Source organism: Triticum aestivum, chromosome 1B, assembly GCF_018294505.1.
Source record: "Triticum aestivum cultivar Chinese Spring chromosome 1B, IWGSC CS RefSeq v2.1, whole genome shotgun sequence".
Lineage (NCBI taxonomy): Eukaryota > Viridiplantae > Streptophyta > Magnoliopsida > Poales > Poaceae > Triticum > Triticum aestivum.
This window is the reverse complement of record NC_057795.1, coordinates 598,379,088-598,391,352: the sequence shown is the minus strand read 5'-3', so window position 1 is coordinate 598,391,352 and position 12,265 is coordinate 598,379,088. Positions and strand designations below refer to the sequence as shown.

Below are 12,265 nucleotides of genomic sequence, written 5' to 3'. Positions count from 1 at the left end.
TGTACCTATGACTGTTTCCTTGGATTGAATAAAGATTGCGAGATTCCTCAAAAAAAAAAACTTTCCCACCAAAATTTTCCATTCTCGAAACTCGAGCCGAGTGGAACTACTCCAAAGTGAATATAGTGAAGTGAGGCTGATTTTCTTTTTGAACTGGAAATGAAGCAGTTTTTTTTGAAAGGAAATAAAGCTGATTTTGGTGGAGTGGAATAGTCTCAAACAACCCCATCCTTTCCTCATGTTCTTTTCTTTCAAAATGGACGTTGCTAACATAAGCTGGGCCCTAGAAATCAGATCTGGGCCGATCAATCGTCGATTCGGCCCACCCGTGCTCGCTCTTTAGAATGACAAGAACATTTTTGTAAAACAATACATGAACATTTAGGAAATATGTATCACCACTTTTTAGTATTATTGGAATTTATTTATTGCACTTACTTGAAAGCGTGAACACTTATTGATATCATATGAAAATTTTCATAAGAAACATGTGAACAATTTCTTTATTAATGAACATTGTACAGAGGTTGCTTCAATTAATTCGGATTGGAGGGAGTACATGATTTTAGAATGTAAGAAAAACTTTTAAATTTCATGATTTATTTAAAAATATATGATTTGTTTTTACAAATTTTATAATACTTTTTAATGTATGAGAAACCTATTTTAAATTACATGAACATTTTGTAAAAGTGTGAGAGCAGTTTTGATTCCATAAATAACCATTTATTTTAGTTTTATTAACTATATAAAAACTTAATAAATATTTCAAAATTTTATTTGATTTTCTGCATGCACACAGCGTTGTCTGCTTTCCTTTTTTTATTTACAAACGTCCGAGGCTAATTTTATGGACTGGCCTATTGTTGCGTTGAACGTGTGTGAGGCTAGTGATGTACAAGCGCGGCAGCTAAACGGGCCGGTCTTTGTGAGCGGCGCGGGTGCTATCGACGTCTTGTGGGCCGGATTGGCACCCAAGAAAATGATTCGGCCCACATTCGTGTCGCTCGATCCACAGAAAACAAAGCTCTAGGTTTCTCCTCTCACGCGCCCGAGCTCTCACTCCGCCGCCCGCCGCCCGCCGCCGACGCCGGTCTCCGTCGCCTCCCTCTACTCCGAGCTGCTCCGCCCCGAACGACTCCGCACCGGCTCTTCTTCCCTGCTTCTCGGTACGTACGTGCTTGCACACACATGTACATCTCCCGCTCGCGCGTGCTAGGTGTGTATGATTCCACCGCGCGCGGCATGGCCGGCCCGGCTCCTGCCACTGAATCCGCGTGCTTGTTTGCCGTAGCTCGCGACCGTCCGAATCCCTTGACGCCCCTTGCCTGCCGCCGGATAGTGTCGGATTGGCTGGAAATGATTCTTTGTCGGTGGCAGGATTTGAATTAGCAAGCAGATCACACATTTGCACCATCTACTGCTGCTTGCATTTGCTATAATTTTCACGTTATTTTTTAATCTGACGGCCAATTCCAAGTGGAAACTGTCGATTGGAATACAGTACTACACAGTACCCGATCCTATTTTAGCGCAATTTTTTTTCATCTCTGGTAGACACTAAACAAGCACATATCCAGTTTTAACATTCATTTTGTCATAGACGAGAATGGGAAAGGCGAAAGTAACTTTGGATCCTATGACCCATATAGTTTTTCTTGATGTGCGTATCGAAGAAGTACATGTATATAACCGTCCCACCAGATGTTTGAACTTACTTGGGTATGTTTATTTGATAAGCAAGTTTAGTGAGCACACAAAGAGAAATTATGAGTGTAAGCGATTCAAAAATAGGTGGAGTCATTCAAAACAGACTGTCGGCACAGTTCATGATGCTATTGCTGCTAGTGTCGTACCTTGATGATTAGTTTTTATCGTGACTGCTTTTCTTGGGGGAAACCCTTGTAATGCCTTCACAACCTCTTTTTATCTAACTTGTTGTCAAGTACAAATTACATCTTATTTTTGTTGTATTATTTATTTTATAATGTTAATAATATCTATGATAAACACAGCAAGAAATTACACAATATAATTTAAGATTCACATAATTACAGTCCATGGACTTTTCATCAGAAAATAAAATAAACTAAGGGGCAGAATAACTGATACTTACAGTCTATAGACTTCTCTATGCCGCAGCTCCTGTGGGTAGAGAAGCTTAAACTGGTTCCTGAAGAAGTCTAGGCTGAAAATAACTGTCCTTAAGTATGTTTTATTCATATGCATTCCCTTCTCGAGGAATAAATGTCTGAAGTATTGGCGTGTACTCTGAACTTCTATTTCATTACAGTAATTCATAATTTGCTCCAATTTCTTACTTTGATGTTGTGAATATAGGGAGTAAATACTGTGTGAGCCAAGATCTCAAAGATGAACAAGGGGAAGATTTTTAAGTTAGCCAAGGGATTCCGAGGAAGGGCTAAAAACTGCATAAGAATCGCCAGGGAGCGTGTAGAAAAAGCATTGCAATATTCATACAGGGATCGGCGCAACAAGAAAAGGGACATGCGGTCTCTCTGGATCGAGCGCATCAATGCTGGTACACGACTCCATGGGGTATGTAGTATCTATTTACATTCAAGGTTTGACGATGAAATGAAATTTGTTGCATTCTCATGTTAAATTTTTTTCCCAAAGAAACCAAGCAGAATACGATAACAAAGTATAAGCTACCGGGTTTCTAGTTTTGCTACTGTACGCACACACACACATGTGTCTGATGTATTGTCTGAACTTACTGCCCAGGTGAACTATGGCAACTTCATGCATGGACTGATGAAGGAGAACGTCCAACTCAACAGGAAGGTACTTTCGGAGCTGTCGATGCATGAGCCATACAGCTTCAAGGCCCTCGTTGATGTATCCCGCACTGCATTCCCTGGGAACAGGCCGGCTGCCAAGAAGGAAGGACTAGCAAGCATTCTATAAACAATTCATTCCTCGACAATTCAGTCTACTGTGATGAACTCATGTGATGGGGGTATGTATCACATCACGTTTTAGTCCATGTCATTCGGTCTGTTGGCCTGCTGAACAGAGGGTACATGTACTGTACTTTTGCACTTCTTTCTTCAGATAATGTGCTCTGTTTACCGTCAATAAATCCAGTAGAGCAGAAAGGTTTTAAACCATGTAAAAAACAAGATGTGGTTATTTTGGGCAGAAAGTTTTTCTAGCTTTCGTCTGAAGTCATGTAGAGTAGTCCTTATAAAGACATGCTGAATAGGCCGTACCATCTTGTTATCGACAACAGGCCATCCTTGAATAGCCACTGCGTGTTGATTTGTACTCCCTCCGTTCGGAATTACTCGTCCAAGAAATGAATGTATCTAGATGTATTTTAGTTGTAGATACATTCATTTTTATCCATTTTATGACAAGTAATTCCGAACGGAGGGAGTATTATGTTGCACAAAACCCTGGCCCTTCTCGCTGGCAATATTTCATGCATGGCTCTGCAGTTCTGTTTATTCATTTACATCCTTATCATGCCCGCCTCTGTAACCCTGCTGTTTTGAACTTCTCCCTTCTCCTGATGGGCGCTGTATCAGCAGCCAGATTATTGATCAAACTGATGTTATCATGATAATGGTGTGGCTGGGAGCGATCTTCTCCAGGCATCGTTAGTATGGCTGATTTGAAAACAAGTTAGTAAATAGTACTACCAAAAGATGCAGGCAGAAAATAGTTGGAAACAAATTCTACTGAAGTCTAAAACAAGTTGTACTGGCAGAAAATGCTCAGATGGTTCCAAGTTCACTCACACTTGAGACTTAACCCACACGAGGGTTCAACAGTTGTACTGGAGTCTCAACAGGTCCATACACACATAAAGGTATATCAAAGCAAACTTCAGCACACATCGCCGTCCCAAATTCACGCACGGCTGCCGTCAGTTGTCGACCTGAGCCGCTCCGCCGGTGACCGGGATGCCGGGGCTGGCGCCGGCGCCGTTGTTGGTCACCGCCCGCCCCTTCTCCTCGGCGAGACGGGCTCTGCGCCAGTGGTCCCTGGTGTAGATGTGATTGATCATGCCGCGCTTGTCACAGCCGTGCACGCCACACAGGCCGCACGAGAGGCTGTCGTCCGCCTGGCGCAGCGTGACGAACAGCTTGCCCTCCGCCTTGATGTAATACTCCTCGCCGGTCACGGCGGCGCCTCCGTCGATCTCCACGGCTCCCTCTTCCTCGGCATCAGCTTTCTCTTGTTCTTCAGCTTTGGCAGCACCTTCGTCTACTTCCATGGGCGCCACGAAGGAGACACGGGCGCAGACCGGGGCGGCGACGTCCACTTGAGGCGTTGCCGATGATACTACCACCTCAATCTCTCCCGCTGCTGGTTTCTTCACTGAGTCATCGCTGCTGTTGACGACGATGGAGGTGGCTTCCTTGGATGAGCTGCCGACCATGGCGGCCTTCTTCACCTCCTGTCCTGCACCGGCGTCAGCGGCGGCCTTGAGTTTGTTGGTGTGCTTCCGGCCCGACAGGTGAGTCCGCATGACGCACTCCGACGGGGCCTTCACGTCGCAGAGCTCGCACAGCAGGATGCCGCCCTCCAGTCGGCGCACGCCATTGGCCTCCATGGGCACAGTTTCTGATCCTGACTCGTTGCCACATGCACCGACACCAACTGCAGCCACCTTCGCCTTGTTGGTGTGCTTCCTGCCGGACAAGTGAGACTCCATGTCGCACTCCGACGCCACCTTCACGTTGCAGAGCTTGCACAGCAGGGAGCCACCGTCCACCCGGCCCACGCCATTGGCCTCCATGGGCACCATTTCTGATCCTGGCCCATCGCCATCAGCAGCGACGGCAGCCGGTGGTTCCACGGCTTCGCACTGCTTCTGCTTGGCTTGCTTGGAGATGTGCTTGCTCCCCTGGAGGTGGCACATCATGGTGACGCGGTCCGGGGCCTGCTGGTCACACACCTCGCAGAGGATGGAGCCGTTCAGCTGCACCACCTCGCACAGTGTCCCGGATTCGGTCACCATCTCGAACTTCCATGGCGTGTAGCCGCCTTCCACCTCTGCCTCTTCCTCCGCTTCTCCAGGCGCAAGCGAGGCCGCCATCTTCATGTGAGCCTTCCCTTTGCGGTGATCTTGCTTCTGATTCTTGCTGCTTGGCCCAGCTGAAAGGGTGGATGCGGCTGGGACAACGTCGGAGTTCTTCCGCTTGGCCGGTAGCATGGCTGCTGATGCATTTGATTTTGAGCAGACCTGCATGAAAAAACACAAACTCCACTAAGCAGACACCCATTTAGGTTATGGAGACCTGAGGAAGAACAGAGGCAAAATCACACTTTGAAACAAAAATGGTGTATTCAGACATATGCCACTAATGTTTTCATAGCTTTGTGCTAGTGCCATCTCAGTCCCTTTTCTGTCACTCTCTCCTTCTCTGACCATGTGATGTTTCATGTTCTGCTGTCTTTTCAGACCGTTCAGACGATCAACCTTGGTTGGGTTTTTCCCAATCACGTCTTGAGAAATGATAAGATGTCAAAATATAATGCCGGATAAAACCAACCAAGGTTTGAAAGGAGAGTGCAACACCAAAACATCACATGGTCAGGGAAGGAGAGATTGACAGGAAAAGGACTGAGATGGCACTAGCAAAAAACTTGGAAAGACACTAGTGGCACATCCCTCGCTGCAACATTGATAGTGGAATCTCCTGAAATACCAAGTCTTTGAACTGGCATTGACGATGAATCTATGTTTTTGAACTAAAACCAGGACAAGAATTATGGAATGAAGGGAGTACATCTGAACCTTATAAACCCTAAAAATATGCACATAAGTTTCAGCAAAATATGACATAAATCGTGCAATTAGGAAAGGATACAAGTATGCGCGTGCAAACTTTAAAACTTAAATAGGACTCTATGAGACCTAGATGAACAAGGAACAGTGTAAGGTCATATTTAAGTTTTAAATTTTAGATGCATATACTTGTATCCATCCTCTATGTATTTTGATTTTGCTAACCACATGTCTCATGCGGTGTATTTTATCAAACTTCTTTAGCCTTATAAGGCTATAGGGTTCATATGTTCCTAGGTTTAGAAAATCTCTTCTCGCAAGCTCCGGTGCTTCTCGCGCCTCTCAATGTTCAAAGATAATGGAAGAATGCAAACATTTTACTAGACTAGAAATTAGCACCAAAGACAGTTGTAAGAACATATAAAATTGGTTTCTCAGCAATCATGCTTAAATAGCCTTTGAGACCTCTTTATGTTCCAGAAATCATGATACACTTTGGCCATGTATTACTACTTGATTTGCAGTTTGGGCCCTTTTGTATACAAAAGAACGAGCACTTTACACTAATAGGATCAGAATAATACCTACTTTCAAGCATATAAGACCCTCTCTAGCTTTCAGCCTAACTTCAACTATAAATTTGACTAATAAAATTTCAGCTATATGCCACAAAAACTATAGCATTTGAAACTTCTTTCAGATACAAAATCAGTGATATATTTTTTGTGGCATACAACTCAGATCTTATTAGTCAAAGTTACGCTCATAATTTGAGGGGGTGTTACATATTTGTAAGGAGGCAGTATTGTGGTCAATAAATGAGTTGGAAAGACAACCGATTCAAGTAGCTTCATATGAACTTATGAATATTATAGTTAACCATGCTACAGTAAAACACACATATATATTGTTTTGTTGAATTTGGGTAGGGTTGGCAAAGTCTAAACCATATTCCTTACCCCATCCTCCTTAGGATATGGTTGCGCGAGCATGGCAGTCTTCCTCATATGAATTTTCCCTTTGAGGTGATCTTGCATGTTCTTCTGACTGCTTGCTGTGATGCCGCAGACCATGCAGTTCAAGCCCAAGTTGTCACCACTCTTTTCAGCGAGAGCCATCGAAGCGTCAACAACACCAGGGTTTGTCCCCTTGGCCGGTAAGGCTGCCGACCCTTTTACCTTCAAGCTGAACTGCATCAAACACAAACACCGGTCAATTCACACATATAAGAAATAGTCTTATCTCTCGCAAATGAAAAAAACTATATAAATATATAAACTATATATATATATATATATATATATATATATATATATATATATATATATATATATATACTATTATGTGGATTTTTAACACCCCGGTGACTATGCCACCCCTCTGGTGGCAGTGCCACCCCATGTTATCTCGGTTCAATGCATGCCTCGTGATCCATGCAAACACTATGCTATCATCATTCCTTCATAGGGATGCAGTTAATGAAGCATGCTAACATCATACTAATACGGTTCCAACAGAGTATATGTCAGACTAGTGGTATCAAAATGTCAGATCATGAATACTTAACCAAAATTCCATAATAGTATAAAAGTAGTATAAGTTACTAACTTTCTATAAAAGTACAAAAAAGTTGGTTGATGATTAAGATTTATATGCCTAAAAGAAGTTCCCCATGAACTCAAAAAAGATTCCCCAAAAAAGATCCATATGTATACATAGTATCAACATTTAACCTTGTTACTACTTAATGCTAAGAACTCGTCTTAGTGCAATTAGAAAAACAAAAGATTAATCAATGGCAAACCTAAAAGATGTTACACGGATCTCAAATCTATATCAGACGGAAGCGCGCGGGGGGGGGGGGGGGGGGGGGGGGGGGCAATGCCCCCGAATGACCCACCATCAGTGGATCTATTTTACTATTGAAAGGAAAAAACTTGTAGAAGGTTAGTATGAATTATTTGTATTTGGTAACAACATGACATGTAAAGCTTTATCTTGGATTGTTGCAAGTCTTACCACCAAATATATATACATCTCTCTAGATATATAGAATTGTTGTATGTATTCATAGTATCAGAAGCAATTGAGACCTATTTATTTTCCTCAAGATGTGTGATTTACTAGTGTCACACGTTACATCTAACCAAGCCACTCTAACTAGCTAGGCTGTAAAATGTAGGTAATTCAAGAATACTAGTGAAGACTGAATACAACGACATTATTAGTAGGGCATCAAGGTATCAACAAAAAAGAATTGCAGTAGCCTAGGATATGAACTCAAGCCCAGACAACATACGTGTTCATGTATTCAAAACAAACATGAATTCATATATACTTGAATATGAAGATGTAAGGCCAGTACAATTCAAATGAAAACACAATTTAGGACAATTTGATTCGGAGATCCATATAACTTATGCAGTAGCAAGATATTATGATGCTTTTAACATCACATATGAACGCTTGAGCGTTATTTCCAAATTTGTTTCACCTAAAGAACAAGATTCAAATTGAGTTCGACAAATTAGATATTGGACATCATAAAGGAAACAACACTTTGAATTTTGTATTTCAGTGCGGAGATATCAAACTGAAATGTGTATATATGCTGCTTTTTATTACCGCATCCTCCACTGGTTGACCTGTTCCAGGCAATGGTTGCGCAAGTTTAGCGGCCTTCCTCCCGTGGCTCTTCCCTCTGAGGTGCTCTTGCAGGGCAACCTCACTGGTTGCCGCGATGTCGCACACTGTGCAAGTTAGACCTGGCTTCGGCTTCTTGCTTCCCGTGGCCGCCAAAACAGCAGATGTATCATGTACATCAGGGTTTTTCTGCTTGCCTGGCACAACAGCAGAGACTTCTACTTTCGACCCGGCCTGCACAGATTGAAGAAGAACACATAATTTGGAAAAGTTAGGGGATAAAAAAGAGTTGGAGACCTAGATTCAAAAGGTTGAATCCTTAGAGCAGCAGAAGGTTGAATCCCGAGATTAGCAAACCTCATGAAAGTACGGCACCACCGTCTTCACCGATGCCACCGTGGGCACCGCCCTATGTTCCGACCCGCCGGCCAGCCCCGTGAGCAAACTGGCACGCTCCTCCATGAGCTCACGGCGGACCTCGGCCTCGAGCGCCATGGCCTCCGCCTCCTCTCGCAGGATCCGTTCCCTTATCCTCTCCTTTGTCGCCCGGCGTTGCAGCTCATCCAGATCTAACACCAGTGGTGGTGAGATCTCCCCGTGGTACCCAGCGTCGTCGCCGCCGATGAGTCCGACATGCACGCGCGTGGCTTAACCAAAGGCAATAAGATCAGTGGAAGAGAGGCATCAAGAGCCAAGAGCCGTCATCAGCGAGGAGACTTTACCTGCAGTCTCGGAGTTGGCCGACATAGCCGCGACCTCCATCGGCGGATAACGCTCGTCGCCAGCGCGGAAGTGGAACTCCATGGTGCGAGTTTTTCTGGATCTGATGTTGTGCCGCTGCGCTTGCGCGAGATAAACGTGAATCGTCGACTATAAACGCTAGCAGATCCCTTAGTGTTGCATCTTACTAGCCAGAGAAAAAAAATCTGTGACACCAAGTCTCATTTGTTGGGAGTTATACCCACTCCAATGAAAGACACGTGGACGTTACAATCTCAAAGCACACTGGCCTACCTTCCCATTTAGTATTTTTTAATACCATCTCATGTACATCATCTTCTTAGGAAAAAGGAATGATCAAAATAGAAGAGGAAATGGATTCATGAGGGATGCCAGAAATAGAAATAGACAGGTATTTGGGGCTACTGGAGGGAGTATATCATTTGGAGCCAAAGTGAATTTGGCCTTCCGAGGGAAACTTGGTGACATGGAGGTGGAAAAACATGGGGCTCTTCTTAGAGTGACAATGTCCCACTTGTTCATGTACCTGCAGGGGATCTAGTAGAATCTATGACAACCAACAAGAATGAATTGGATGAGGGGATGAGGTCTATAGGGAAGTGATTGGTGCCTTGGCTACCATACAACAAGGCATTGGAGGTGTGATAAAACCCTGGTGATAAGATGTCAATCCCAAATTTGATCAAACAAATAGCCAAGACCAACTGTGATAAATGTGATAACTGGAAAATAAATATCAAACAATCTTGGGGACTATGGAAGAAGGGGACCAGGATGTGAAAAATAATGAAAATGAACATGAGAAAAAAAAAACAGGATGAATCTAACCACAGTGATGCTGAGCAGGAACAAACTATGTCGAGTGTGATTGATGGTGTAGGGGTGGAAGGGGTGCACAAGATTCTGGACTCACATGAGTCAATACCTCTTCATAGCTCTCAACCTGCTATTATTGATTCACGGGTGGAGGAGGGTGAAAATGTGATGGAAAATGTCACAGTAGGGAGAGATGAAACACCTACTGCCCCAACAAGAAGGAGCTCAAGGATTGAAGATCAGCATAATGATGCTAAAGACATGAGGAAGAAAGCCGAGACAAGAAAATCTCAACAAGAAGGGGAAGGTATGATAAAATGATGACAACTCTTTTATTGTTTTATCCAATCATGATGGTGTAGTTACGGCTCTTGAATTAGGCGTTGATGTTAATACTTTGCATTTATTAATGTGATTTGGAGATTCTAGGGATAACATTGAGAATAAAATGAGTTGGATAAGAAGAGACAGAAGAGTCATGTCAAGTTTTTAGATTGGGAGAATGAAGACAAATAAATGCAGGAAAATTCCTTTACTGTGATGCTATCTAGATCAAACCTCAAAAAGCGGAAGAAGATGGAAAGGATGAAATGAGAAAGGACAAGACAATGCCTGTGAAAAATGGGGGAATGGTGACCAGGGGAATGGTTAAACAAGGTATGATAAAAGGACCTTCTCATCCTTTGCATGAGGGGGGGCTACTAGTAAGAGAGGGGTAAAAGAAAAAAAATACCTATTCTCAATGATAGGCCTTATATGGAACTGTGGGGGGTGTGGGAAAAAAGGGTTGGTCACATATTTGTAGGAAAATATGAGGGATCATGATGTGGATTTTGTAGGGCTCCAGGAAACTATGACAAAAAATATCCTCCTAGCTTTTTTTTAGGAAGATTGACCCTCTTAGTCAATTTTCATGTCATTGGTTACCTACTAACAGGAGATCTGGAGGGATCCTTGGTGGTGTTAAATCTTGTAGATTTAACATCACTTGATCATCTCAAGGGGATTTTATCCAGCTATTTGATACTGGACTGCTATTCGTTGGGCTATGGTGATAGTGTATGGAGCTGCTCAAGATGAACACAAGCAGGAGTTCCTTACTGAACTAGCTGCAATGTTCTATGGTCAAAGAATCCCTGCGATAATAGGGGTGTTAACCTTTTGAGATCCTCTCAAGAGAAAAATAAGTCTTTCATGGGGGCAAACATGTGGATACATTCAACCCCATTATCAACTTATATGAGTTAAGGTAAATGCACCTAGCAGGAGGTGATTTTACTTGGTCCAGTAATCAATAGAATCCCAACTTGGAGAAATTGTACATAATACTCATGTGCAAAGGGTGGGAACAACTGTTTTCCCTACAAATGTGCATAAACTAACAAGAATTGTTTCTGATCATAATCCTTTGATTATGGATACAATGGAGGAGAAGGAAATAAAAAATATCCTTCAGATTTGAGACTGGGTGGTTGCGGAGGGAGGTTTCATGGGGATAGTGGAACAAATATCGAGTGAACCCATTTGTGCGAACGACAGTTTGGAGGTAATGCAGAAAAAATTAAAGGAAGTTAGCATCTATTTGAAAGGGTGGGGTAAAAATAGAAGGGGGCACACACTGAGAGCAAAAGCTAAATGGGTTGATGAGTTGAAAGATCTAGAAGAGCTGGAAGAGATCCAAACTCTAACAAGAGAGTAGATGGAGAGAAGAAGGTTTATACAAAGCTCCTTGTGTAATCTATTGGAAGAAGAAGAATATTGGCAAAAAAGATCAAGTGAGGACTGGTTATTGAAAGGGGATAATTACGCTGGATACTTCCATAGAATTGCTAATGGGAGAAAAAGGAGGAAGAAAATCTTTTTCTTAAAGCATGGGTACATAATGATTCAAGGGACTGGGGCTCTGGTTGACCATGCTACTACTTATTATAAGAAATTCTTTAGTCCTGCTGAAGCGTTTAAATGTTGTCTCAGAGAAGATGTGTGGACAGATGCCAAGAAATTAACATAGAGGATAGGGCTAAGTTATCTAGACCTTTCTGTGAAGAGGAGATGAAAGCGGTGATTGATGGAATTAAAAAGAATAAAGCTAACGGTGTGATAGGTTCCCTATTGAATTCTACTAGGCTTGTTCGAATATTGTGAAATATGATATCGTGATGTGTTTCCATGACTTCTATGAAGGGAGATTAGATTTATATCAGATAAAATTTGGAGTGATTACCTTGCTACCAAAAGGAGCCGATGCTGACACAACACAAAAATTTAAGCCTATATGTCTTTTGGCTGCCAGTGTTCTTC

General features: G+C 42.8%; 2 protein-coding genes across 2 annotated transcripts; one reads left to right on the top strand and one right to left on the bottom strand.

Annotated features, from left to right (window-relative positions):
* Window positions 1-990: 990 nt before the first annotated feature.
* On the top strand, window positions 991-3,270 carry LOC123141322 (50S ribosomal protein L20). The gene is made up of 3 exons (XM_044560501.1): window positions 991-1,169; window positions 2,341-2,559; window positions 2,749-3,270. Exons 2-3 carry the CDS (start codon window positions 2,374-2,376, stop codon window positions 2,929-2,931), a joined length of 369 nt encoding a protein of 122 aa, XP_044416436.1. The 5' UTR covers window positions 991-1,169; window positions 2,341-2,373; the 3' UTR covers window positions 2,932-3,270.
* A 438-nt stretch (window positions 3,271-3,708) lies between these two features.
* Window positions 3,709-9,262, bottom strand: LOC123141311 (uncharacterized). Its single transcript, XM_044560492.1, has 5 exons — window positions 9,130-9,262; window positions 8,765-9,054; window positions 8,390-8,641; window positions 6,724-6,954; window positions 3,709-5,218 (listed from the first exon to the last, which is right to left on the bottom strand). The coding sequence occupies exons 1-5, from the start codon at window positions 9,209-9,211 to the stop codon at window positions 3,896-3,898; spliced, it is 2,178 nt and encodes a 725-aa protein (XP_044416427.1). The 5' UTR covers window positions 9,212-9,262; the 3' UTR covers window positions 3,709-3,895.
* Between the last annotated feature and the right edge of the window lie 3,003 nt (window positions 9,263-12,265).

What these genes read in the sequence shown, in the direction of transcription:
- LOC123141311 (XM_044560492.1), bottom strand. Translation starts at nt 9,211, where the DNA reads ATGGAGTTCCACTTCCGCGCTGGCGACGAGCGTTATCCGCCGATGGAG. An exon ending in GGCCAACTCCGAGACTGCAG is followed by an intron (nt 9,055 to 9,129) that starts GTAAAGTCTCCT and finishes CCTTTGGTTAAG; the next exon opens with CCACGCGCGTGCATGTCGGA. An exon ending in CATATCCTAAGGAGGATGGG is followed by an intron (nt 5,219 to 6,723) that starts GTAAGGAATATG and finishes TTTTTCATGCAG; the next exon opens with GTCTGCTCAAAATCAAATGC.
- LOC123141322 (XM_044560501.1), top strand. Translation starts at nt 2,374, where the DNA reads ATGAACAAGGGGAAGATTTTTAAGTTAGCCAAGGGATTCCGAGGAAGG. An exon ending in CTGGTACACGACTCCATGGG is followed by an intron (nt 2,560 to 2,748) that starts GTATGTAGTATC and finishes CTTACTGCCCAG; the next exon opens with GTGAACTATGGCAACTTCAT.